The 24,928-nt window shown below is 32.8% G+C and overlaps 1 protein-coding gene across 6 annotated transcripts; it reads left to right on the plus strand.

The window, feature by feature from the left end:
- The first annotated feature begins 489 nt into the window (after positions 1-489).
- On the plus strand, positions 490-19,511 carry LOC105196193 (solute carrier family 26 member 10). Of its 6 annotated transcripts, none has more exons than XM_011161991.3 (15): positions 490-3,011; positions 5,025-5,130; positions 9,606-9,719; positions 10,971-11,132; positions 11,750-11,860; positions 12,067-12,242; positions 13,301-13,468; positions 14,477-14,581; positions 14,701-14,834; positions 15,065-15,227; positions 15,365-15,541; positions 15,622-15,894; positions 16,651-16,824; positions 16,982-17,108; positions 19,302-19,511. In XM_011161991.3, exons 1-15 carry the CDS (start codon positions 2,964-2,966, stop codon positions 19,481-19,483), a joined length of 2,220 nt encoding a protein of 739 aa, XP_011160293.2. In that variant the 5' UTR covers positions 490-2,963; the 3' UTR covers positions 19,484-19,511. The 6 variants fall into 6 exon arrangements, with proteins under 6 accessions (XP_011160293.2, XP_011160302.2, XP_039308677.1 ...); XM_011162000.3 differs by having other exon boundaries at positions 491-3,011; positions 5,025-5,052; XM_039452743.1 differs by lacking the exons at positions 490-3,011; positions 5,025-5,130 and adding an exon at positions 5,179-6,032.
- The last annotated feature ends 5,417 nt before the right edge of the window (positions 19,512-24,928 follow it).

A 24,928-nucleotide genomic window follows, 5' to 3' on the forward strand; every position in this document is an offset into this window, starting at 1 on the left:
CGGGCCTTTTCTCCAATTGAAGGAAAATGAATAAATAAAAAGGAGGAAGAGAGACGAGAACAAGACCTTACCTATCCCGACATGCTTCTCATAGTGTTGGATGGTAATGTTACAAGACAAAAAAAAAGGGAAAAAAACGTTAATTGAGCATTGTTATCTATGTAATACAACATAGGATGTTTTGTATTATATTTTCATAATAAATAGAAACGTAGAAAAAGACGTATTAACCACACTCGTGTCATTTTATCACTCGCTCGATACCTTCCACCCCGATCGCCCCAATCCCGATTAAGTTAAGTCTCTTTGATAAAAATAATTATTCAATTATTAAATATATCATTTTTATTTGTTTCATTAATCTGTCTGTGAAATTTGAAATAAAACTAACTTGTATTAATTTGTATCAAAATTTATTAAAAATTGATAGAACGCAACCAATTTTTGTTTCAATTAAATTAAATCTAAATCTGATTAATCGTAAGTAAATTTAATTTACAATTCAACGAGAGCATAAAAATAAATTTTTTGGTTCCATTATATGTATGTGATCACGCACAAAATACAAATGGCCAAAAAGCGAAGGGTCTCTCAATCATGAGAAGTGACGGGAGACGTAGGTGGGTCAGATAAGCCCGTTCCAGAAAGTCGCGATCGATTTTGTGGACAGACACACTCGTAGTCGATGGCGAGCACTAACAATAACCAACGTGGAGGAAAACAGGTTGTATTTCAACTTCGCTCAACTGAGAAACCAGACAACGTTTCTTGGAAAGTTCGAGATTTTCAACTGTAGCAGCAAGGAAATTAGAACATGGAGAACTATGTATCAAATTTTAACACATGTTGTTCAACAAATTCAATGTAACTAATAGGCGCTAAATCAATGGTTGTAAAAAAGTTAAAATAATTGCAATCTTTTAAATCCTTAAGATTCTTAAACCAATCTTCGTCACGTGAAATACTTAAAGTATTTCATTTTATTATATAATATTGCAGACTAAGAGAATTTATTTTGTATAAAGCAAATATAAAAAATAATTTTTTTGCAAAAGGCAACCTCTTCTTAATAATAAATAATTAATTAATTTGTTCGTTTTCATTTACGGAGATTATTCGCTGATTAAAAAAAAATATATATATAGAAGAATAATGCATTTTCTTTAATAATTTGATATTTGATAAAAAATATAATATATGTTGCAGGAATGTGGAAAAAGGGATCATATGCACGTTTCGCACCGAGTTCGCGTATAATTCGCGTCGTCTAATTCGCGCGAAATGCATTCAAGCGAAAGCCAAAGGAAAATCATAGAGAAGTAAAAAAAAAAACTGGAACAATGGACTTAACGTTCAAGCACATATTACATGATATTCCGGCACGTATTATTGGCTCAAGCTCGAGAGGCTCCGCGAAATCTATAGAACCAGTCACGTATCGGTTCTTTCATTATGAAGCCACTGTACTCTTCCCGCGATGGATAAAAAGAATAAGTACGCGGACGTGTTGAGTTTCCTTTCAGTTATTTCTTTCGATCCGGGACAAATTTCGCTCATTTACATATTACATCCTGTCGCCGCTGAACGCACGCGACGACGAATGAACACTTTTATCCTGTTGCAATCTCGTTGTCGCGCATTCATTGCAACATCACGCGATCTGCAGCGCTATGATGCAAGCATTTATCCGTTGTTTGTACAGACTGTTGCAAGAGACTATCCCAGACTTTTTCTTTCTCGTCGGCGAATGATACGTGGAACCAATTTCCTCTGAATAAGAGTTTCTCCGAGACCCATTGTTCGCCAAGTTTTATCTATGGCTATTCACAGTATTCGGTAACCATACACAAGAGTCGCCTTCTATAACTCTGAAAAATTATGCACACCGAGCGCGCGCATCTCCGGGTATAAAATATATGAGAGTTCCCTCGATGCAGCGTTTTGAACGGTGTCCCCTCCCTCCCCTCCCCACCCAGATAAGGGCATCCCTTGACCTTACACGTGCTTTTCGTAATCCTGAACAATGTAAAAGGACAAACCGCGCGCTCGCATCGGAGGCGCCATGCAATTTATCGCGGCTGATAAAAACGGCAAACAAGTAGGCACAAATAAATCGCATTGCTGGCGAAATGAGGCGGCGCCGCTGTGCTCGCATGTAAACGCGATAAAAGACTACCGAATATAGCGCGGCACCATCATGCAAATAAACCGGATAACAGTTAATTAGAGAGGAATAAAAATATATCACGCCACTTGCGGCGATGACGATTTTCTTTCGCTATGCGTTTTGCACACTTAGCATAAAGAGAATATTAAACAGCGTGCTAAAAAAAAGGGGGGCTTAAGACCTCAAGAGCAAATGCACTTACATCAGATTAAAGTTTAAATCCTATTTTAACACCTTGCGATACGCACGTTATGCATATTTATATATATATCCATTCGTTTATTCGTATCTGAATTACATCTTTTTCTACCTTTACCCTCTTGTACCTCTGACAGTAATAAAATATTAAGATCGTAATAAACGTAATTAAACGCTTGCCACAGAAATTATGTTTGGAAAAGCGACTATTTCGGGGAAAACTTTTTTTTTAATTAATAAGAGAATCGAGAGTTAATATTGTGCTTGCTCGTATTCATATGTTGTTTTACTTTCCTTGAAATTATCTCCTTCAACGAATGTATCGAAAGCGCGCCTATTGTGTTCGTAGTCTGTGCGAACAGGGACAGAGAAGAATTTATGACGAGAAGAATTTATGTTTACCAGCCGAGAAAGTTCAAGTAGGACAGTGCCACCCAACGATTGTTATGTTAATCATATTGGTACTCGAAAAGTCGAGCTCGAACAGCACTATCTCGAGCTATTTTTCTCGTTAACGCCCTAAGGCGATACAGTGATTTTTAACAGAGGTATCACGTCGCCATAAGTAACATTTTGCAGCTACGCACAACAGTCAACAATGTGGATTTCCAGGGACGGCACTCAGTCAATCAGCGAGCAAAATCTGGTACGTAATATTCACGGGAGAACGAAAAAATCGACATAAAAGTTTCAAGGATGTCCGAAGACGCATTCGCGGAAAGCATATTACATTCCTCCCAAGTTACGTAATTACACGCATATGCGGATAACCGTACAGGGTTTCGAACCAAAATATTTTCCGATTGAGTTTCGATTCCATTCCAGAAGAATATATTTTAAAAGAAATATATTTATAATTTTAATTAACTATATTTTGTTTTGTGTTATTTTATTGTATAAATATTTTTATGACATTTATGATAAATCTTTGTAATCTGTTCAATCTAAGATATTTAGAAAATATTTTAATAAATATTTATAAATATTCAAATAATTACTATTAAAAATATTTTACAAATTTTACATTAATTTTGTGCGCTGTCTGGGTATACACATAAAATCTTCTTACATACATGTAATTCTTATGCACATACAAGTCACGTATTATTATCTAAAATTACATGTTTTATTGCAAAAAATTAATTGAGAATATCATAAAGTACAACATTTCAAATAATTGTACTACCAAAAAAAAAATTAATCAAATTTTCAAGCTTTGTGCTTACGCAGACTTTTGATCTGTGAATCCAGAACTGTAATTATAGTTTCAGCCAACTTCCCCGAAGGCCAAAACCCGTAAAAATTGTGCGGATTTCTTTTTAACAATAGCGTCGATATTGTTCAAACTATTGTCAATATTTAATATTTTATTATACGCAGTCGCCGGAACGGAATTTCTTAATCTCACTTTTTGTCCCAAAAAACTTATCTTGAAACCATAATGACTTTTCAAGATAACAGAAAATATCTATATCTTTTCAAGAAAATATTATTTTGAAAACACAACAGGAAATGTCTATATCTTGAAAAAATGTAGATATTTAAGAAATGTTATAATTTCACTAAATAGAAAATATCTCCATCTTAAAAAGATTGTGCGGAGGTTTTTTTAACAATAATAATAGCGTCAATATTGTTCAAACCATTGTCAATATGTAATATTGTACTGTACGCAACCGCCGGAATGGAATTTTTCAATCTCGCTTTTTGTCCCCCCAAAAAACTTATCTTAAAATAAACTTGAAAAAATAATAACTTCTCAAGATAACGGAAAATATCTATGTCTTTTCAAGAAAATATTATCTTGAAAAAAATAACAGAAAATATCTATATTTTGAAAAGGTGTTGATATTTAAGGAATGTCACAATTTCACTGAACAGAAAATAGCTATATCTTTTCAAGATAAGATCTATCTAAGTCAAGATATAGATATTTTTTGTTCAGTAAAATTATGACATTCCTTAAATTTACTGTCCATAACAAAATTTAAAATAATCTGGAAGAAATATGAATAAAATTAATTAATTATATTCCAGTTCAAATTCCTAATAGAAACAACAAATTATCTGGCATACGTTCATATTCCCTCTCTTATAGGCTGCGTTAATGGCCTTCCCGTTAATGGCCTTCCGATTCTTTCTAAGTAATATTTGCTTATTACGAGTGCGTTCAATATTATCATAAGCTGGGAATTACACGGTCACATACAATCCCAAATTTGAAATGTGAATACCAGTCTATGTATATATGTAGATCTGGATCGCCTCTATGTACAGTGATCAAACATGCGAAGAGTCTTCGTTTGCATTATTTCAACATCCGAGTATATGCTATCAAACTAATCGTGTGCATCTCCAAAACGTGTTATCAGAACGAAATTTAGTTCAAGTACACGTAAAAGAGTTTAATTTAGTACGGAGAACTCGATAGATGTAAAAGTAGTCTCTGTTTCAAATTTACAAGAATTTTATAAAATTGTTAACTTCATAGCTCTACCTTTTCTATTTCTATTTATATTAATGTTTATAAATGTATTAAAATAATATAAAAAAAAAATATCAAGTCGATAAAGTTGATCGTAAGTATATACATTTGTGTCACACAATCAGTAATTCACACAATCAGTAATCGCTCATTACCAAAATCATTTTCTTTCAGCTAAGATGTACCACGGGAAACGAAGAAGGTACGTTCCGCTTGATACCTCGCCATGACACGGATATTGAGAAAATTAGCATCTTGTCTAATTGCCGCATTATATTTCGTAAGCAATTTATAGAAAACAGAAAAGAAAACACACCTTCCTACATTAAAATCGTAAACATCCTATCAATGTAAATATTTTTCAAGGAAACGCGTTCTATTTAAATGCTGGTTACGGTTTAGATGCAAACATCTGATTAAAATTACATACAGTAATTAAATTTCTTTTATTGGCAAATAATAAAATATGTATTAAGGAGAAACGTTTTGGAAGAAAATAAAAATTGAGCAATTGAGAAATGAAGAAAAAAAAAACAAGAAAAGAATACATACGTAGTGTATTAAAAGAAAATACTTGGAAACACAAACATAATACACAAAGCATTTAAGGCACTCTTATAATATTGTTTAGCGTATTTCGTGACGCGTATTTCAATGAAGTCGACTCTCCTCCTCTCCCACCCGGCAGTCTCTTGTCGCAATCGGTGTTTGCTCGTGATCTCTCTCAAGATCAAGAGAAATCTGACCGATATTTATTGTTCCGAGAGGAGCAATGAGAACGCCTCCGTCGTTGATTAGAGCAGTAGATCGAGCGTTAACGACCGTTGACGCGCGCGGTCGACGAAATTCTCACCAAAATTTCGTGGCACCAATCACAGAAGTCGAATTTCTGAGGGCAGCGAGTAACGCGCTCCGCCGATCAGTGCCTATCGCCTAAGGTCGACCTGTTAATGCGTAATCGAAACGATCTTGCGTGAACGAAAGCGCGAGGAGAGATCCAGTCGTTGCGCTTGGACGTCAACATGAGACAGTGAAATGAATCTCTGGACTAGCGATAAAAGATCATATTATTGCACTCGGCAGTTCTTGCGCGCTCTTCCCTTTAGTTTCGTGACACAATTCACAAGATATTCTCTTTATAATCAGGACCGAATAAGAAGAAAGATAGCGAGAAAAGTTCAGGTATGAAGAAAAATTCTTTTCATCTTCCCATACGTACAAATATTCAAACAATTGACATATATATATATAAATCGAAATTTTTCAGTGTCAATTCAGTTGAAAATTGAATGCACTTTTTCGGGGAAATAAGAAACTATTAATCAATAAATAATTATATTCGCAAAAATATTGTCGTACATTTTTTAATTCGATTATTTATATATATTCTAAAATTATATTTCTTATATTTAAAAACTCAAGAGGAGACTCTCCGCTTTGATCGTTGACGAAATAAATCTTGCCCAGCTGTGTTGTGATGCATCACTCGCGATGACACAATAACCATAGGACAGACAATGACGCGAAATGTCACGACGTTATCTTAATCGATCATTATCAATTGCCACTTTACCGTAAATATATATACACGCGCGTAATGGTGAGGAAAAAGATTTAGTGTCGACAAGTGTATGTTGAACTCGTTCGTTATCATTGGCACCAACGTAACCGGATTGCGATAGAGTGTTTAACGGCTGGCAATGTGTCTCACTATCCGGCGCGATTTGCTCTCTCGCGATACATGACATCACGCTATACGGGATGCAAAGAGAGTAGCACGTCACGCCAGCGGATGAATCTTTAAATTCGTTGTGTATTCCACGAAGGATCTGCGACTGTCGCACGTGTGCCGCTGGGAAGATGCCGCGTGTTGCATTATGTGCCCGTTTATCGCCGCGTACGCTTCGCGAAAATCACGCGCGCATTTGAATAATTATCGACCCGGCGCTGCGGTTGGCCTACTAGTACAACGGAATTCACCTAGCCGGACTACTAATTCGACCATTGCCACATTCGTTCTCCCGCTGTCTCGTGCTCTCCGTTTTTTAAACTAATATATCATTATGGTGAAAGTTATCGTTGTACGTCATAGCAAGTGCGCTACGATCAATGATTATCAAATCGGTGTATGACAATGTGAGGAACTTTAAATGTGCATTTGTGACTTCTATACTTTAAGAATTATCGTCATTTATTTCATTTCTCAATCACATTCTTTTCAATCCATCTCGGCTTATTATTCTTTAATAATAGAATAACAATTATTATATATATCTATCATCATTTTATTTATATATATATATATAATGATCAATTACTTAATTATTCTTAAAAAAAAGAATTATTGATTAAAAGCTTTAATTTTTAAAAATGTATAATTAATTTCTCTAACACATTCTATTTAATCCATCTCAGTTTATTATTCTTCAAAAGAATAACAATGATAATTTATTATCGTTTTTTTTTTTAAAGTTTGTCAGTTCATTAATCTTTAATAATAGAATAACAATTATATATATATATATATATAATCAAGATACTTAATTATTCTTAAAAAAGAATAGGATCATTGATTTAAAACTTTAATTAAAAAAAAATGTATAATTAATTTCTCAATCATATTCTGTTTAATTCATCTCGGTTTATTACTCTTTAAAAGAATAACAAAGACAGTTTATTATTCTCTTTTTTTAAAAAAAGTTTATCAGTATTATTCTTTGATAAGAGAATAGTAACGCTTTTATATATTGTTTATTGTACATAATCGAGATATTTAATTATTCATAAAGAATAAAATCATCGAAGCAAAAACTTAATTTAAAAAAATTTATAATGTGAATTCATTTATGTTCAACTTCTTGTGCAAACTTTATCGTTTTACTAAAACAAAATTTTGAAATTGTATGTCAAAGTTCAATGACTCGCGGAAATAACGATAATGTATTTTTTTATCTCACCAAAAAGACTTCACTATCCAACATCATGTGACGTTCGCCGATTAATTTTCCTTTCCCACTACTGCGAATAGCGTCACTTGATAACTCTGAAAGCGCATTGTCCATTGATGCGATACCAGTCGTCTCGTCGAGATCGTAATTCATTTATCTATTATTTATGGTTTATCTCAAAGATAATTAGCAATACTCGATAAAGCCCCCAATAAGAAATGTAAAGTGTTACAAGTAAACCGCGTATATCAGATGATACGCACAGAAGCGTATCATCCCCATTAAAAATTATCTCCATTGAAAATATTGGATTAGGATATCGGCCAATTAGCAGGTATCGTTAAAGACATCTACCAGTATCGTAGCAGGCATGCGCTTAGTTATCAGACCTTCTTAGACCAGGAAAGTTCTCGCGCTTATCATATCGCGAGCAGTTTAGAGCCGTGAATAATCACCGAGTTTCGAGATACCGCGACAGAGGCATTTTCACGATGTCAACAGGTAGCTTGTGATCAAAGTAGTAATATTTCTTACGCTGTTTAATAATCGATTTAACCGCAGCGACGATTATTATCAGCTATTATGCAGCGATCGTCGCCTTGTTACATTAACAAGGTGAACACACACGAGCGAACTTACACTCATTGTCAGATCTTGATTTGTCTGTCTTTGAACGCGCACGAGCTAGCATAAAAATTAATAACTGTTAAAAGTTACTTCCATGACAATTAAATATGATTTCGAAAATAATTTAAATAAAATGATGGCAGACCAAGTTTTCTAAAAGCTGCAGATTTATCCGAATTTTTTATTCAGGAAAATAATCGGGAAACTCGAACTTTCAATTATTTCAACATAAATATTAATAATTCATAGTAATAAATATATTTATCAAGTTCCATAATTATTAACATTTACATATCTAAAATTTTTTATTTTTATTTTCTGTGCACGCACTTGAATCAACGCAGTTCACACGCTGCAATATAAATTTTTACAAAGATAGTTATTTCAAATATTTACCGCAATAACTTATCGAATCAAACAATCCTATCATATCATATCGTTCTGCGTTATCGTTTACTCGATCAATTTCTTCTGACAACGCCAGCCATAATCTCCTCACAATACTCGTTCCGGTTTACATCGAGCAAACGAAATTTGCTTACGCCAACTTTAACCTGATGGAAAATTTACAAAATTGACAGATTGCACTGTATATTATGTTTGCACGAGCTGCGCTTTAGCAATTACATCCCACGATTATGTCACTTCGATGAAATACGCGTCGTTAAACACAACCATACGCATACCTGACTCAATATCTATAAACATATGCGTTAAATATAACAGATGTCTTTCACCTAATTCGTAATCTGGATTCTAGTTTTTCTGGCATCACAGTTTTGCTATTAGTTATTCAGAAATTTTTTTTTTATACTATTAAAACATTGGTTTTGCAAAGCAATCCTTTATTTTATAACTAGCAAAATTTCGTTTTTTTTTATTGTTTTTAATTCAATACCTACACCTAGTACATTTGAGTAAAAAAATATTCCACTTGCCTCCAAGTTGTCTGACTAAAAAGTCCCAGTGACATAAGGGAGATTAAATCGTAGCTCCTTTAAATCAGACACGTCGCCTGATGATGACAAACGACGAACACAATAATTTATTAATTAGCTTCTACCGAAAATACGTGATAATGCGCGCACATATGCACACACGGGCGGGCGCGCGAGCGCGAGCGCGGACGCGCGCGCGCGGACGCGAAGTGTGATCTCACCCAATTGTTACTCGTTCGCAGACTACTTGAGCGACGATATGTCGACGACTGGCCCGGAATTGATGGTCAGACGACCCGTCTACCAGCAGGACGAGCTTAATCACTTGTGCAAATACGTAAAGCCCAAGAGAATCCGTAAGTGTCAAGATCCATTCGCGTGAGTATGTACCCGCGCGGATAGAGCGCTTATTTTCCTTTCACCGCGCTTGCATTTTACTCCAACTCGCGTGTTTTCACGGGAGACCGCCTCTCCGCGCGACAAATCTGCACGAAACATTGGCCGCAACATTTTATTAGAACCGGTTGAAGTTAATAAATCGGAAAAGAACGCGATAGGGTTCCATCTGAAGGCTGTTGACCTCTTCGAAAAACTAAACGATGCCAAACCAAACGGGACGAATCAAATTTATTTTGTGAGAAGATTGAGAGTTTAAACTTATGGAGTTAATCCGCATAATTTTTATTGAATTGAAATATCTTTTAGTAATCAACTCGAGTATGTTTTAAACAAATTAGAATAACATTCGCTTAAAATCTCCTTTAAATAAACAAACACGATGTTTTTTTTTCTTTTCACATTGTTGAGACTTTTGTACCGCATATTAAACACATTATTAAAATATTCCGCTTTTTTATTGTTTAATTTACTAAAATTTGATATAAAAAGCATTTTTAAAGTATTTAAATGACAAAAATATTCATTGAATTGAAGAAAAAATGTCTAACAACATACATTAAAAAATATCTGATACATTGAACAATTAATTCGTGACTGACAATCAGATAGAGGGATATTTTAATAGTATCGTGTAATTCATTTTGCATAAACCTATTCTTCTCGTTATTCTATGTAAATATCCACGTTAGATCTTCGAAAAGGTCATCACCTTCGAGAAGTTAAGTTGTGGCACATGAATAATTTACAAGAAATATGTCATATTTTACATGCCGGAATATATTCGAATAAAATAATTCAGATACACACGAGATATCACATGAAATATTTGCTTTTCGATAATGACTATAATGTGTGTTATAGCTTTATGTAAAAAAAAAATAGTTAAAACACTTCATGTAAAATAAATTATTGAATTAAACAGATTTATATAAAAATACAAGCAAATAATTAGTATATTATAAATAATTTGCTTTAATTAATTAATTTATTTATCTATAATATACAAATAATTTGTTTTTAACCAGAAAATAATTTTTTTTATTTTTAGTCAAATCAATTTCTCGAGTATTGAAAATTTATTAATTGGCAATTTTTTAATCCAATTTCTAGTTATTTACAATTAAATTCTAAACTCTGATTTAATATTCCCTGTATGTGCGCGCGTGCGTATCATTACATTCACATATATAAAATTTATAATTTTGTAGTTAGCAATGAAGTGTCAAAACGATGCAAAAGTATCGAACCAGTTGCACTTTTAAAAAAAACGATACCTCTAATTGATTGGCTTTCTTCGTACGATTGGAAACATGATATCTTAGGAGATATTGTTGCTGGAATTACTGTTGCTGTAATGCATATTCCACAAGGTATGTTACATAGAGAATTCTTATTACAGCAATTTCACTCTTTCTCTATCTCAAGTTAGTCTTTCATGATTGAAAGTCGTGATTGCTATGTGATGTATGCTCATATATGCTTCATAATAACTGTTTTGGCAAGGGTACTATCAGTAGTTTGCCAAAAACTGATATTTTTAGATAGATTTGAACTTGGATGATTTTTGGCAGAGAGCAGACGCGCAACTCTTAAGCCACGATTACCACACATAACAGTAATATAATATATGATACATAAAATAATCAAGAGAGAGAGAGAGAGAGAGAGAGAGAGAGAGAGATGAATTAATTAAAATTGATTAAGGAAGGTAAATTAGGGAAAATAAAAGCAGATAATATTAAAACTAATCGAAAGAACGGAATATTTTTTTTATGCATAGATTAGCAGATATTTAAAGACCGCAATTAATAATGTAACACAATTATTATGACGTAGAAAATTAAAAATTAAAATTAAAAGATTATTTATATAAGTGACGCTATTCATGATTTACAAAAACAAGCTAAAATATTGATATTGTATTCTTCCAAAAATTCAATGTAGTCCCTATTGTAATGCATTAAATCGATATTATGTATTCTCATAGGTATGGCGTATGCAATATTGGGTAACGTTCCACCAATTGTTGGTATATACATGGCTTTCTTCCCGGTTTTGGTGTATTTATTTCTCGGCACATCCAGACACAATTCTATGGGTACGTGTGTCAAACAAAAATTTTATTTTTAAGAAAAGTACGAAACGGCGTAAAAAATGTAGCGCATATAATCTGTAGGAAGTTAACGATTTGTCGAAATAAACGTATAATTCTACGCGAACGTTTATTCAGATATTACATTTGACTACCGCTTAATTCAAAAAGCTTCATAATTAAGCAAAATTGCCGCTTTTCTGTTGATTAAGGTACGTTTGCGCTCGTCTGCATGATGACTGGCAAAGTCGTTACGACATACAGTAGCACTGCAGTTTCGACAAATAACACGTCAGCCGAGAACGGCACCTTAATTTCCGACGTAAGCCATCAATATTCGCCAGTGGAAGTTGCAACCGTAGTTACATTCACGGTTGCCGTTATACAGGTAACTACATTGTATGTATAATTCACCGCCGATACACGTACGCTTCTCTGAGGATTACAAATCTCTTCGATCCACGTATTTTTTTTTTTTGTATGTTTGAACTTTTATTTGCAAAATCTTTTTTTTTATTTTAGTTGATCCTAAATAACGCAACAAAATACTGCCAAATTTTTTTTTATCCAATAATTAAATAATTAAAACGTATTGACTTCCTTCATTTGTAAAGCGAGTAATTTCCATTTCTTTTTAAATAAAATCTTTGTGAAAGACTTTCATATAATACACATAGAAAGATTTCATCTTTATTTGTAGATGTATACACTGAGAAAAAAAATCTTACAAGAAAAAATTTTACTTAATACAAAAAAAATATTTACTCGATAGGTCCCAATAGCTTATTTACCTACTTGTAATCAAGTTAGTTTCTTGATTGAAATATTTATGTAAATAAAATACAAAATTAATTTTTATTCAAGTAATTTTTCTTAGAGTTTTAGAAAATATTTACTGCTAGACAATTTTTATATTCAAGATAAACAGTTTTTTTAATCTAAGAAAACAATTCAATTAAATTCAACATTAGTTTATTTGTAAAATCTTTTAAATGTAAAAATATAAAATTATGTATTTAAAGTAACATGTCTATTTACTTAAACAGAACAAATAAAGGCTTGCATCAAAATATATGGTTTTAAGAAAATAATTTTTTTTGTTCATTAAAAATAATTGTTTTCTCGTTGTAAAACGTATTTCTGCGCGATGTTACACATTTGCTTGTGTCCTACAAAATTAATTAATTTTATTTGATTGATTTTCCTAAGTGAGTACACTAGGCTTCAATTTACATTAATTTACTTTTTATCTCATTTTGATCTTTTTTTCTCCAGACAACATTTTTAAGAAAAGTCCAATTTAAGAAACTATGTACATATAATAGCATTTTCCGTCGGTTGGTCCATTTTAATTGTCATCCCCGTAGCGACTGCTGCATATTTCGTGCAGCATGTACATTTCGCTCTCTTGACCCCTCGCGATATCACTCAAAATCTCTCGTCTAGTTAGGAATGTACGTGCTGCGTTTGGGCGTAATCTCGTCTCTTCTCGCGGACAGTCTCGTGAGTGGATTCACAACTGCAGCGGCGATGCACGTATTTACATCGCAAATAAGGGATCTCTTCGGACTGAGCGACCTACCACGGCGCAGGGGTGCATTCAAGCTTATTCTCGTGAGTACAGTAACAACTAAATTTCGTTTGCAAACGTTATTCGAGTCGTCTCTCTCTAGGCCACGCTCGTTCCCGATACGTTTCACCTTGTTTTTCATTCTTTTCCCTTTCGTCGTCAAACAAAACATTTGCGCACGCCAAACATTTAGGTAGTCACGGTAAACGCTTCCTGTAGATGATATGCAATCAAATTGTAATTTAAACGTCGACAAGGCGTTACGTAATGTATGTGGAGATGACGCGATATTGCAAAAGGTCAGGGTGAGTATTGTACTTGTGTCACGTTCCATGACAACTCGCTATTTCGTACAAAGATGGATTAACGAAGACACGGATTAAAGCAATCTCAAATTACATCGTCTTCGAGTTGCAATGCTCTCGAACCGTTGATTGTTATTGCCGGAGGATGCTGTAACACGTAACAAAACCGAAATGGCGTAACAACAACGTTTCGTGGAATTAATTTTTTTTTTTTTTTTAAGCAAAATGACCGAAAACGCTAATCGCGCATCGACCGAAGTGCTCTCTCGATAGAAGAAAAGTTTACACGTAACGGTTAACGAACAGTTTTCTGTTACGTGCTTATGTTTCATACTTCTGTTGCATACTTTTGCGAGTTAATGTTAAATATAAAACGTAGAACGAGTAGGAACACATAGGTAATCTTAAGGACGCTTCCATGTCCGTTTACTCCAAATATGTCTATGTACCTGTCACTCTGTAATGAGCCACTATCTCTTCCTTGTATAATGCTTCTTTCCGCCCTAATACAGAAATTTTACCGGAGTAAACCTCTATTTCAACGAAAAAAATTAACTTAATTTAATTAAATCTGTTAATTTAATGTATGCCTCAATTTTTTAATTTGCTACACAAAAAATTTGTTATTACTTTTATAAAATGTTTTAATCCTAACTTCTATAGAATAAGTTGAGAGTTAAATTTTTGATTTTTGTATATTTCTTTCGTTCCAATTTACGTTAGCATTATTTCTTTTCGTTCTTGCAGACTTACATAGATGTTTTCAACAGTATGAACGACATCAATACAACGGCTGTGATATTATCTTGCATCACTATCTTAGCTCTTATTTTCAACAACGAAGTTCTTAAGGTTCGTGATATATAATACATAATTATGTTTTACATATAAGTTTCGCACATACGCGTCGAATGCATTTTTTATAAAATTAATTACATTTGCATTCTAAGATGAAGTAATCTGGATTTCAGCCAAGGGTCTCGAAGTTATGCCCCTTTCCAGTTCCGATAGAGATGCTTGTGGTGGTGATCGGTACTGTGGTATCGATGCAAATGAATCTTTCGGATACTTATAACGTAATGACGGTTGGCCATATACCAGTAGGGTAAATATGCTTTTTAAAATTCCAACATTCGATTAAACTTAGCTTGTGGCAAAAGATCTTTCTTTGATATGAAAACATTGGCCTTTCATACGACCATGTTAACATCGATTCACCAAATTAACTTTGACTAGCTCGCCACGCGTAAGAAATCATGGATCTTTTTTATAAAACAAGCTGTGAAAGCGAAGTATCGCAATAAAAACTGCGAATTATAATATCAAGGTTTTCAGATTGCCAGTCCCGTCTGTACCACCGCTGTCCCTAATACCCAACATTTTAGTAGACTGTTTCGTGATTACTATGGTCGCTTACACAATATCAATGTCTATGGCATTGATTTTCGCGCAAAAAGAGGGCTACGAGGTCGACTCTAATCAAGAGTTGATGGCGCAGGTAAACGCATCACGACATTTTTATACAGAATGTCGCGTTTTTAAAAACAACAAATGCGTCTATATTGCTTTGCATGCTCTTAAATGTACGTCTATATAGGTATATCAATTTTATACAAGGAAACGGAATGTTCACAGGGATTGGGAAACCTCGTAGGTTCCTTTTTCTCCTGCATGCCGATCACGGCTTCGTTATCCAGATCGTTGATTCAGCAAACTGTAGGCGGGCACACGCAACTGGCGAGTTTGATATCGTGTGGAATTCTGGTGAGCGTACTGCTGTGGATCGGGCCGTTCTTTCAACCTTTGCCACGAGTAATTATTCTTTCTCTTGTCATTTATATCTTATGATAATAGGCGCGAAATGGTGATCGAAATGCATGTGGGATGCGCAGTGTGTTTTAGCGAGTATAATCGTGGTGGCGTTAATAGGGATGCTGACAAAGGTCACCGAGTTCCTAAAATTCTGGAAACTGGACAAGACAGACGCCGGCATTTGGGCTGTTACGTTTATTGTCGTGGTCCTCTTAGACGTCGAGTATGGATTATTGGTCGGCGTGCTCGTATGCATCGGAAGGTTACTCGTCCTCGCGATGCGACCTTACACGTGTAAGCTCGCGCTAGCACCAGGCACTGAACTCTACTTGGACTCCAAAAGATACAAAGGAGTATGAAGAACTTGTAATTTAAAGAAAAAGCTACTTCCCCCCCCTCCCCCATCGATGTCAATCCAATCTATAATTACGATGCATATATGATATATACACTGAGAGAAAAAAATTTTTTAATGAAAAAATAATTTTTTTTTTAATCATATATTTTGATGTATTTTGCAAAGATTTGTTTGCTCCGTTTAAGTAAAAATATTTATTTTTAAGTAAATAGAAATATTACTTTATATAATTTTGCATTTTTACATTTTTCACATTTAAATAATGATTTTACAAATAAATTAATAATATTAATTAATATTAAACTTAACTAAATTGTTTTCTTATATTAAAAAATCTGATTATCTTGAATATAAAAATAGTCTAAGATAGTCTCACGTAGTTTAGCAGAAAATATTTTCTCGAAATGCAAGAGAAGGTTGCTCAAATAAAAATTATTTCTTTATTTTATTTACATAAATATTTCAACTAAGAAATTTTTAACTTGACTGCAACAAGCTATTGGAATCTACCGAGTAAATAACTTTTTATGTTAAGTGAAATTTTATGTTGTAAGAAATTTTTTCTCCTCCCAGTGTATTATATTTATTCCCTTGGAAATACGTAAATTTTTTTATATAATATAAAAACTATATAGAACTTTTCCATTTCAGTAAGTTTGATAAATCATTAAATGACAAGTTAGGAGCAAAAAAAATTACAAATAAGAACCAATAAGAAAAATAACGCGTAATATTCAATAAATATTCTCAGACTGTAGAGATTCCCGGCATCAAGATCTTCCACTATTCCGGCACTCTGAATTTCGCGTCTAAGCAATACTTTCGTGAGGAAGTGTACAAGGTTGCAGAGCTAGTACCTCAAAAGGAACTAAAAAGACGGCTACAAGCCGCATGCAACGGCACAACGGCGGAAGAAATTAAGAAGGTAAATAATGTACAACTTATATTTGTGAAATCGTCCGCAGTGGAAGATATACGTTTCACCATAACCGCGACTGCATATTCATTCAAGATAATTGATTACCTATACTGCATTTGTTTTCCGCCTTATCTGTAAATACTTCGTTGCTCGATCTTTACAGCTACGCATTCTCATATTGGACTTCACCGCATTGTCGCATATCGATCTGGCAGGCGCAAATGCATTGCGAAACATTGTAGATGAATATTGCAGCATAGACGTGTCTATTTATATAACGGGTTGTTTCGGTAAGTATATTTAATCTTCATATAGATATTCAAGTCTGTAGAGTGTGTGAAGTTAGCATCTCAAGTGTGAGCATCTCACGATTAAACTACGTATTAATTAACATCCAGCATAGTTGCATAGTTCTTGATAAATTTTAACAATAGTTTTGTCAAATTTATTATAAAAATCGGGGTTTTAAGAAATGAGATGCTAACTTCCGACAATGTCAAATAGCATCTCACCGTATCTTGAATCTTTAACGGTGGGAGAGTAAAAATCCGTGGAGTTTTGAAGTCTAGATAGGTTCAGTGAATAGTTCTGATAATTAAAATCCAATAATTATAAGTAATTATTATAAGAAATGTACAATAGTGAGATGCTACAGTTCTGGCACGAGTTTTGGGCTGTACAAAAGTTTTAAATGGCGAATTACGTCCCCACACACAAGCTCGTGAAAAGTTGTGACAGATAGCGGCCTTCTAATAATTATAAATAATTATTATAAATAAAAAATCCACATGATAGGGAGATGCTGTGACACTGCCGCGAGTTTTGGGTCCCAAAAATATTTTTCCTACAGCTCTCAACATATTAAAGCGCCTTCCAAAAAGTTCCGGTCGATTCAATTATTTATTATTAAAAAAAAATTGTTATCTTCGTGAAAAACGTATTTTCGCCTATATGGGTGAGACGCTGGTCTATATTCAAGAGTTCTGTATATAAAAAATATTTTTTGTCTAGTTCAAAACGTAAGCTTTTTCGGATGTTACTAACTGTTTGTTCATTAACTAATATCAGAATCGACCGCAACTCTTCGGAAGCAGCTTTAATATGTTGAGAACTGTAGGAAAAATATTTTTTCATACACAGAACTCTTTGAAAAAGACCAGCATCTCATCCATATATGGATGCGAAAAATCGGCTTTTTCGGGAGTTATTAATTTTTTGTTGATTAACTAACATCGGAATCGACCGCAATTCTTCGGAAGGAGCTTTAATATGTTGAGAACTGTAGGAAAAATATTTTCGGGGCCCAAAACTCGCGGCAGTGTCACAGCATCTCATTATCATGTGAATTTTTTATTTATAATAATTAATTATTATTATCACAAGCGGGTCAGAGGCCGCATTTCTTCACGAACTAGTGTGTAGCCACACAATGCATGATTTAAAATATTTTTGGGACCCAAAACTCGTGGCAGTGTCACAGTATCTCCCTATCATGTAGATTTTTTATTTATAATAATTATTTATAATTATTAGAAGTGCGCTAGCTGTCACAACTCTTCACGAGCTTCTGAGTAGGGACGTAATTCGCCATTTAAAACTTTTGTACAGCCCAAAACTCGTGCCAGAACTGTAGCATCTCACTATTGTACATTTCTTATAATAATTACTTATAATTATTGGATTTTAATTATCACAACTATTCACTGAACCTATCTAGACTTTAAAACTCCACGAATTTTTACTCTCTTACCGTTAAAGATTCAAGATACGATGAGATGCTATTTGACATTGTCGGAAGTTAGCATCTCATTTCTTAAAACCGCGATTTTTTTAGTAAATTTGACAAAACTGTTGTTAAAACTTGAAGAACTATGCAATTATGCTGGATGCTAATTAATACGTAGTTTAATCGTGAAATGCTCACACTTTAGATGCTAACTTCACACACTCATGTCTGTATAATTTCCTTATCGACACGTAAGTTTAATTCACGATGTAAGATGTAACCAGAAAATAGAATCGACGATATTAATTATTAAATATAACGCTATTTATTCTATGCAACGTTTTCTACCACCTTTTCATCGATCAATTTTTAAATACATTCTATAAATATGCGAAGATCTTTAATTTTCGCGTCCCTGTTATACGAATAAATAAAGAGATTATTTCCATAAAAATCTGTATTTACCGAAATTTTAAATGATCAATTTCAATAGCCAGTAGCTACACCGGAATAAACGGAAATAATGATTTTGTCGAAAATATAGATATAAAAATAATTATGTTAGAATAATCATTAAAATAATATTATCAAATTTGATAAAGTTACCAAATCCTTTTTTCAATGCAACGTAATTATTTTAATAATCCAACAAAATTATTGTTATCTCTATGTTTTCAACAAAATCGTTCTTTTAATGTAGGAGAGATTACGGATCAATTAATGTGTTTAATAATAAAAATTGATATATCGTTTGCAGGTCCCGTGTACGAAATGATGAGGAAGTTCAATCTGACGGAGCATAACGAGAACCACTTTTTCGCCATGTTCCCCACCGTTGCTGATGCGGTACATTTCGCGCGTTCTCACAGTGAAGTGCCGTCGTCGACACCCGCATGGAGCACTTGCATCCACGATGAGAACTATATCAGCAGACTTTGAAACTCTCGAGAAACGAGAAGTACGCACCGTCGAAAAGCATTTCGTCAAACGTCTCTAACTCTAATGCCTTTAACGGCGTGAATATTTACACGTTCGCCTTATCGCGATTATCTACGTGCTTCGCAATGCAGCTTGTTTATCTAAAGTGATAATATTCGATGCTATGTACATGCTATAATGACCGTTTAATTATTTACGGACAGCAATGCCGTATTCACAAAACACGGTAATTTAGTAAAATTTCACATTTGCACGACGATATCGTTTTAAGTGTTCAAAAGCGATTAATATAACAAATTGTCGGAGCAATTTCCAAATTCTTATTACAATGGGAAATCTGTAATTCATATAAAACGACGTGCGTATCATGCTCTCGAAATATGAATCAGTGAAATTTTACTGATTTGTAGTACTATACTTATAACTGATTGTGTCATCAGTGACTATTCACTATTTTTCAGTGATAATAATTTAAGAAGAGGTTACTCTCACTGACCGAATCAGTGTATTGTCACTGAAAAATTGTGCACATATCACTAAATGAAATAGTTGTGAATATATCACTGAAAACAGGCTATTATAATATTCAATGAATAATACACTGATTCCAATTTAAATAGTGTGCGTACATACATAATTTGTGTATCTTGCATTTTGCAATTGGATAAAGTTTTGAAGATTGGGGGATTTCTTCTCTTTAAATCGGAATCAGTATATTATTCACTGAGAGACAGTGAAGAGCTTGATTTCAGCACCGACGAGAGACTATTAAAGACCGCTAACCTTACGGGAGTTTGTGTGACTGTTAAATTTTTAATGATAAACTGACAATACAGTACTAATTTTATAATTTATTGTTATCCTGAAGTTTCATAGATATGCTTATGTATTTGTAACCCGAAAATTCTCGATTTTTATTAAAAATTGCTGTTAACATCCAAGTTTGATTATCGACAGAGATAATAACTGATCAAAAAGAATTACAATTTTAAAGCAATATACAATGATGTTATTAAATATAAGTAGGTATGCATACTTGCTTATAAAGTATTTGTATAATAAAAAAAAAATCAAGATTTTAATAATGCATTACTCAAATATTTGTATTAACAATCATATAGTCGATAACGTCATCGCTCTTCAATTACCGCCGGGCCCCTGGGGCCCTAGTGACGGTCCCGAAAATTTATCCAAGGTTGACGGTCTTTAATAGTCTCTCGTCGGCGATTTCAGCTTGATGTACTTATAAGTATATTAATCAGTGATGTATACACTGCCTTTCAGTGATAATACACTGATTCCGATCAGTGAGATCAGTGATAATATACTGATAATAATGCACTGATTCTGATCAATGAGAGTACCCCCTCTTAAACGGAATCACTGAAAGACAGTAAATAATCACTGATGATCACAATTATAAGTATATCACCGTAAATCAGTAAGATTTCACTGATTCAGATTTAGAGACTACATTATTCACTGAATGATAATGAAGTCTGAATGCAGTATAGCAGCATGCTATACTTATCCCCCATCTCAAAAACTTCATCTGATTACAAAATAATACAAGATACACTGATCGAATACATATAAATTAGGTATCCAGCAAACAAAAATATATTCAAATAAATTGAAAATTACAATTCATTTTCATTTTATCCGAAGTCGCACTTTAAAGACTCGGACTATTTTTTTAATCCAAACGAACGTCAATGAATTGAAATGCGAAATGCGCTATTGATCATTTTAAATTCGGATGGATTCATGTCCTCATTACTTTTGGATTTAAATAAATTGAAACACAAAATAAATTATTTATCATGTTGGATTCGAATGTAATCGTATTACTTCTTAATTCCAATGGATTAAAAAAATCCAAAGCGCGAATTCGAAAATGTCGAAATAAATTTATTTTAATTCATTTTCGTTTGCTGAGTACTCAACTGTATCAATCAGTGATGTATGCGCTATCTTTCAGTAATTTTAATCAGTGAGATCAGAATTGCTAAAAGACAGTGAATAGTCAAATAATTGCGGTTATAAATATAACATTGGAAATCAGTAAAATTTCACTGATTTAAATTTAGAAAGTCCTTTTGCGTATCGTATAGAAAAATATCGTGCGGAAGTTACACATAATGTGATTAAGAATATCCTACGAAAATAATAAAAGAACGTAGACAAAAGGATTTTGGTTCGGACATGTGAAATATGAAGCTTAAAGTTTATAGAAGCCAAAAATTCGATGGATTTTTCATTTGCAGGAATATTGTGACGAGAATATTGGCTCAAACAATTAAGAATATTGAATATTGAAGTGAGAATATTCAATCAAACGAGAAACGTCACAAATAAATAAAAAAATCAAAAATATCTTTGCAATGTCATTTTCAGAAGCTCACGAAAATGATATTCAATAAGTACATATTTAACACAAAATATTTTCGATGTCTCCCACCGATATATTACCAGAGCGAATAACAATCTACGTTCTATTTGTATCCTTAAGGGAAAAATATTAAAGCGCTGTGGACTAATTGTATTACTTTCGAGCGTGAGTCGTAATCAATTTTTGTTTTCTTTTACTGCGTCGCTTATTTATTGTACTTATTAACGTTGTTTTCTTTATTATTTATATTTATGTTGGCAAGTTTACCGATGTACAAAATTTCACGAGAAACCAATATCGATTTATTCGCACTGACAGATTTGACTGGCAGAAATGATCCTCTATTAAACGTGAAATGTTCACCAATTGAAAGTGATGAATGTCAATCCGACTTGAATGAGAATTTTTGTAATAAAATTACGTCAAACGCGTTTATTGAAATAATCGACATAGTAGTCAATTTGTATGGCAGTATACTTAACAACTGAATAAGGTTCAACACTTTATTTTACGTAATCGCAAATGTGCAAAATTCACTACTATTAAGTTAAGCTCAAATATTATTGCGTTAATATAATATCGTTTTCTCATCGTTATACGATCCCCGATAATGTTTCATTCATTTACAATTTTCAAACACAATTTACAACTGTAATAAGAATGCAACTTATATGTGTATGTACAATGGCAAATATTTATATTTATACAGTGATGAATGTTATATTTTCCATATTCATATTACAAATAAACGACCAAATTTTAAATTAAAATATACAAATTCTCTATATAAAGATTTTTATATTCAATTTTCTTCTAATTTCGAAAATCAGATGAAAAGGAAGGAACTAAAAACTTATATTATCTATTAAAAAACAAGTAAAAGAAATAATTAGCATTTACGAACAACAAACTTTTTTTATGGCAATAAATAATTTCGAAAAAATAACATCAAAAGTTTTCAAACTGTGAATATTCTTATCTCTTTCTATTTCCTTGTTATACATGTATTCAAAGTATTTATTCTATCGTCAAAACTGCGAAAGATAATTACGACAAATTTAATTCTCTGAAACACGTGTAACTTTTACACGGACATTCATATAAAATATTAAAAAAATAATAATAAATTTTAATTTATTTTAATTCTTAATGTGATACATAAATTCGTTAAATTTACACTTTGTTTTTCACAAAAGCAATAATTGAATACCAAAAAAGCAAGAAAGGATTAAAAATAGAATCGACAATTATAAGTACCGAAACTTTTTTAAATTTGATTTATCTTAATAGCTTTTTAAAACTTCAAATTCAAGAACTTCTTTCAACAGCATTTACTTTCTGCGAAAAACAAATAATCACGACCCATCGTTTAATAAGATACCGTGACTGTGACCATAAAAGCGGAAACAATGCTGTTATACCGCGAAATTCTATTTCGTAATTGCATGCAATGTAACTGTCGATTGCGTGCTATTTCGATATTTGACGAATCGCACGCCTCGCGCACGATTTCCTTCGACCTGATTGCGAATGCGTGCGCGGAAAAAAGCGTCGAGCTACATGACGCATAGCTGAAGTATGTCATTAAACGCCGCGACAACAAAGGAATCTCTATGAGTCTCTCTATTCGCAAGAACGCCAATTGTAGAAAGCCATCGGCGTTTCTATCGCGCGAAAGAGCCAACCTGCGCATTGAAATGCTCTTGGCATTCGATTACGATTTTTGAGAATGTAGCAATCTACCAGACTTTGTTAGCGCACATTCTGAAAAATCATGTCCTACTCTCGTTAGTAATCAAAATTTAATTATTGTCTTATCGTTAAAAGTTGAAATATACGAGGGATTTTTTTATGCACCAAAAAACATTAATTCTATAGCTATTTTGAAGAGATTTAATTGTGTATCAATAGTCAAAAAATTTACTTTTCTTTTTTGGAGTAACGTTTGTCTTTAACAGAGAATATCTTTTTGATAATAGTCTTGAAATGGATTCATCAAAAACTTAAGAAAACTTCTGTTTTTCTAAAAAAAAAAATTATGTACTTCAAAAAAGAATTTATACTTTTTCGAAGAATATTATTAAAAAAAAGAATAAAAATAAGCCGATTTTTAGCGGCAAATATAAGTATTGTAAAACTTAATAATAATTTGCGATATTAAATATTTAATTTCATATGTTGTTACATGATTTTAATACTTTTTCGGCAAATTAAAATTTTTTAAAGATCAGATTCAGTAATTAAAAAACAAAAAAAAAACAAATCATTTTTATCAAGAGCTAAAATCAGCTTCAAATTTTATGCATCCTTTATCGAAAAAAGTCAAAATAATAAATTGAATTTTTGTTGTAATTTGATATTCTTCATTAAACAGAGTATTAAATTACTAGGATTCAGAATATATTTTGAAACTTGATGCTTATAAATTTGTGATAGATTTACGTATATATAAATTTATGAAATATGTATATATAACATAAATAACATGTTTACGTAATTCGAGTAATTTACAATATGTATTTTTCCATCTGTAGTAACCCACCCATAAAAAATTTCGTCGACATAACGAAGATAAATAAACGCGTCCAAGATTATTATAAACCTTCGTTCGTTTTATAGCTGAACTTCTTGCTCGATTTATCTTTCCCAATAGCGCGCGCATGTCTTGTTCTAGTTTTATGAATAATAAATAACTGTTTTATTTTATTTCATTTTAAATATATATTTCAAATAATGTTATTTTAAATATAATCCTGGCTAAAAAAAATCGACTTTCCGTAATTCAAAGCGTGACAGAACAATTCAAAGCATCACACGCTAGAAATTATATTAACAACTGTTTAACATAAATTTAAATTTATGTTAAATGTTACATCAACAAGGTTAAGTAAATTTTCGACATAGTTACATGCGCAACGGTATATCGATGTGTCACATCTCTGCGTACATTAGCGTCTGCGACGAACGCAACGCTGGAAAAAGTATGCACTACGCTCCTAAACTTTAGCAGTCCGCTCGGGATTCGTTTTAAAATCCGCGCTGCACGTGCGCGC

Source organism: Solenopsis invicta, chromosome 8 (genome assembly GCF_016802725.1).
Source record: "Solenopsis invicta isolate M01_SB chromosome 8, UNIL_Sinv_3.0, whole genome shotgun sequence".
In the NCBI taxonomy this organism is placed as follows: Eukaryota; Metazoa; Arthropoda; class Insecta; order Hymenoptera; family Formicidae; genus Solenopsis; species Solenopsis invicta.

What these genes read in the sequence shown, in the direction of transcription:
- LOC105196193 (XM_011161991.3), top strand. Translation starts at nt 2,964, where the DNA reads ATGTGGATTTCCAGGGACGGCACTCAGTCAATCAGCGAGCAAAATCTG. An exon ending in CGGCGGAAGAAATTAAGAAG is followed by an intron (nt 16,825 to 16,981) that starts GTAAATAATGTA and finishes CGATCTTTACAG; the next exon opens with CTACGCATTCTCATATTGGA. An exon ending in TTATATAACGGGTTGTTTCG is followed by an intron (nt 17,109 to 19,301) that starts GTAAGTATATTT and finishes TATCGTTTGCAG; the next exon opens with GTCCCGTGTACGAAATGATG.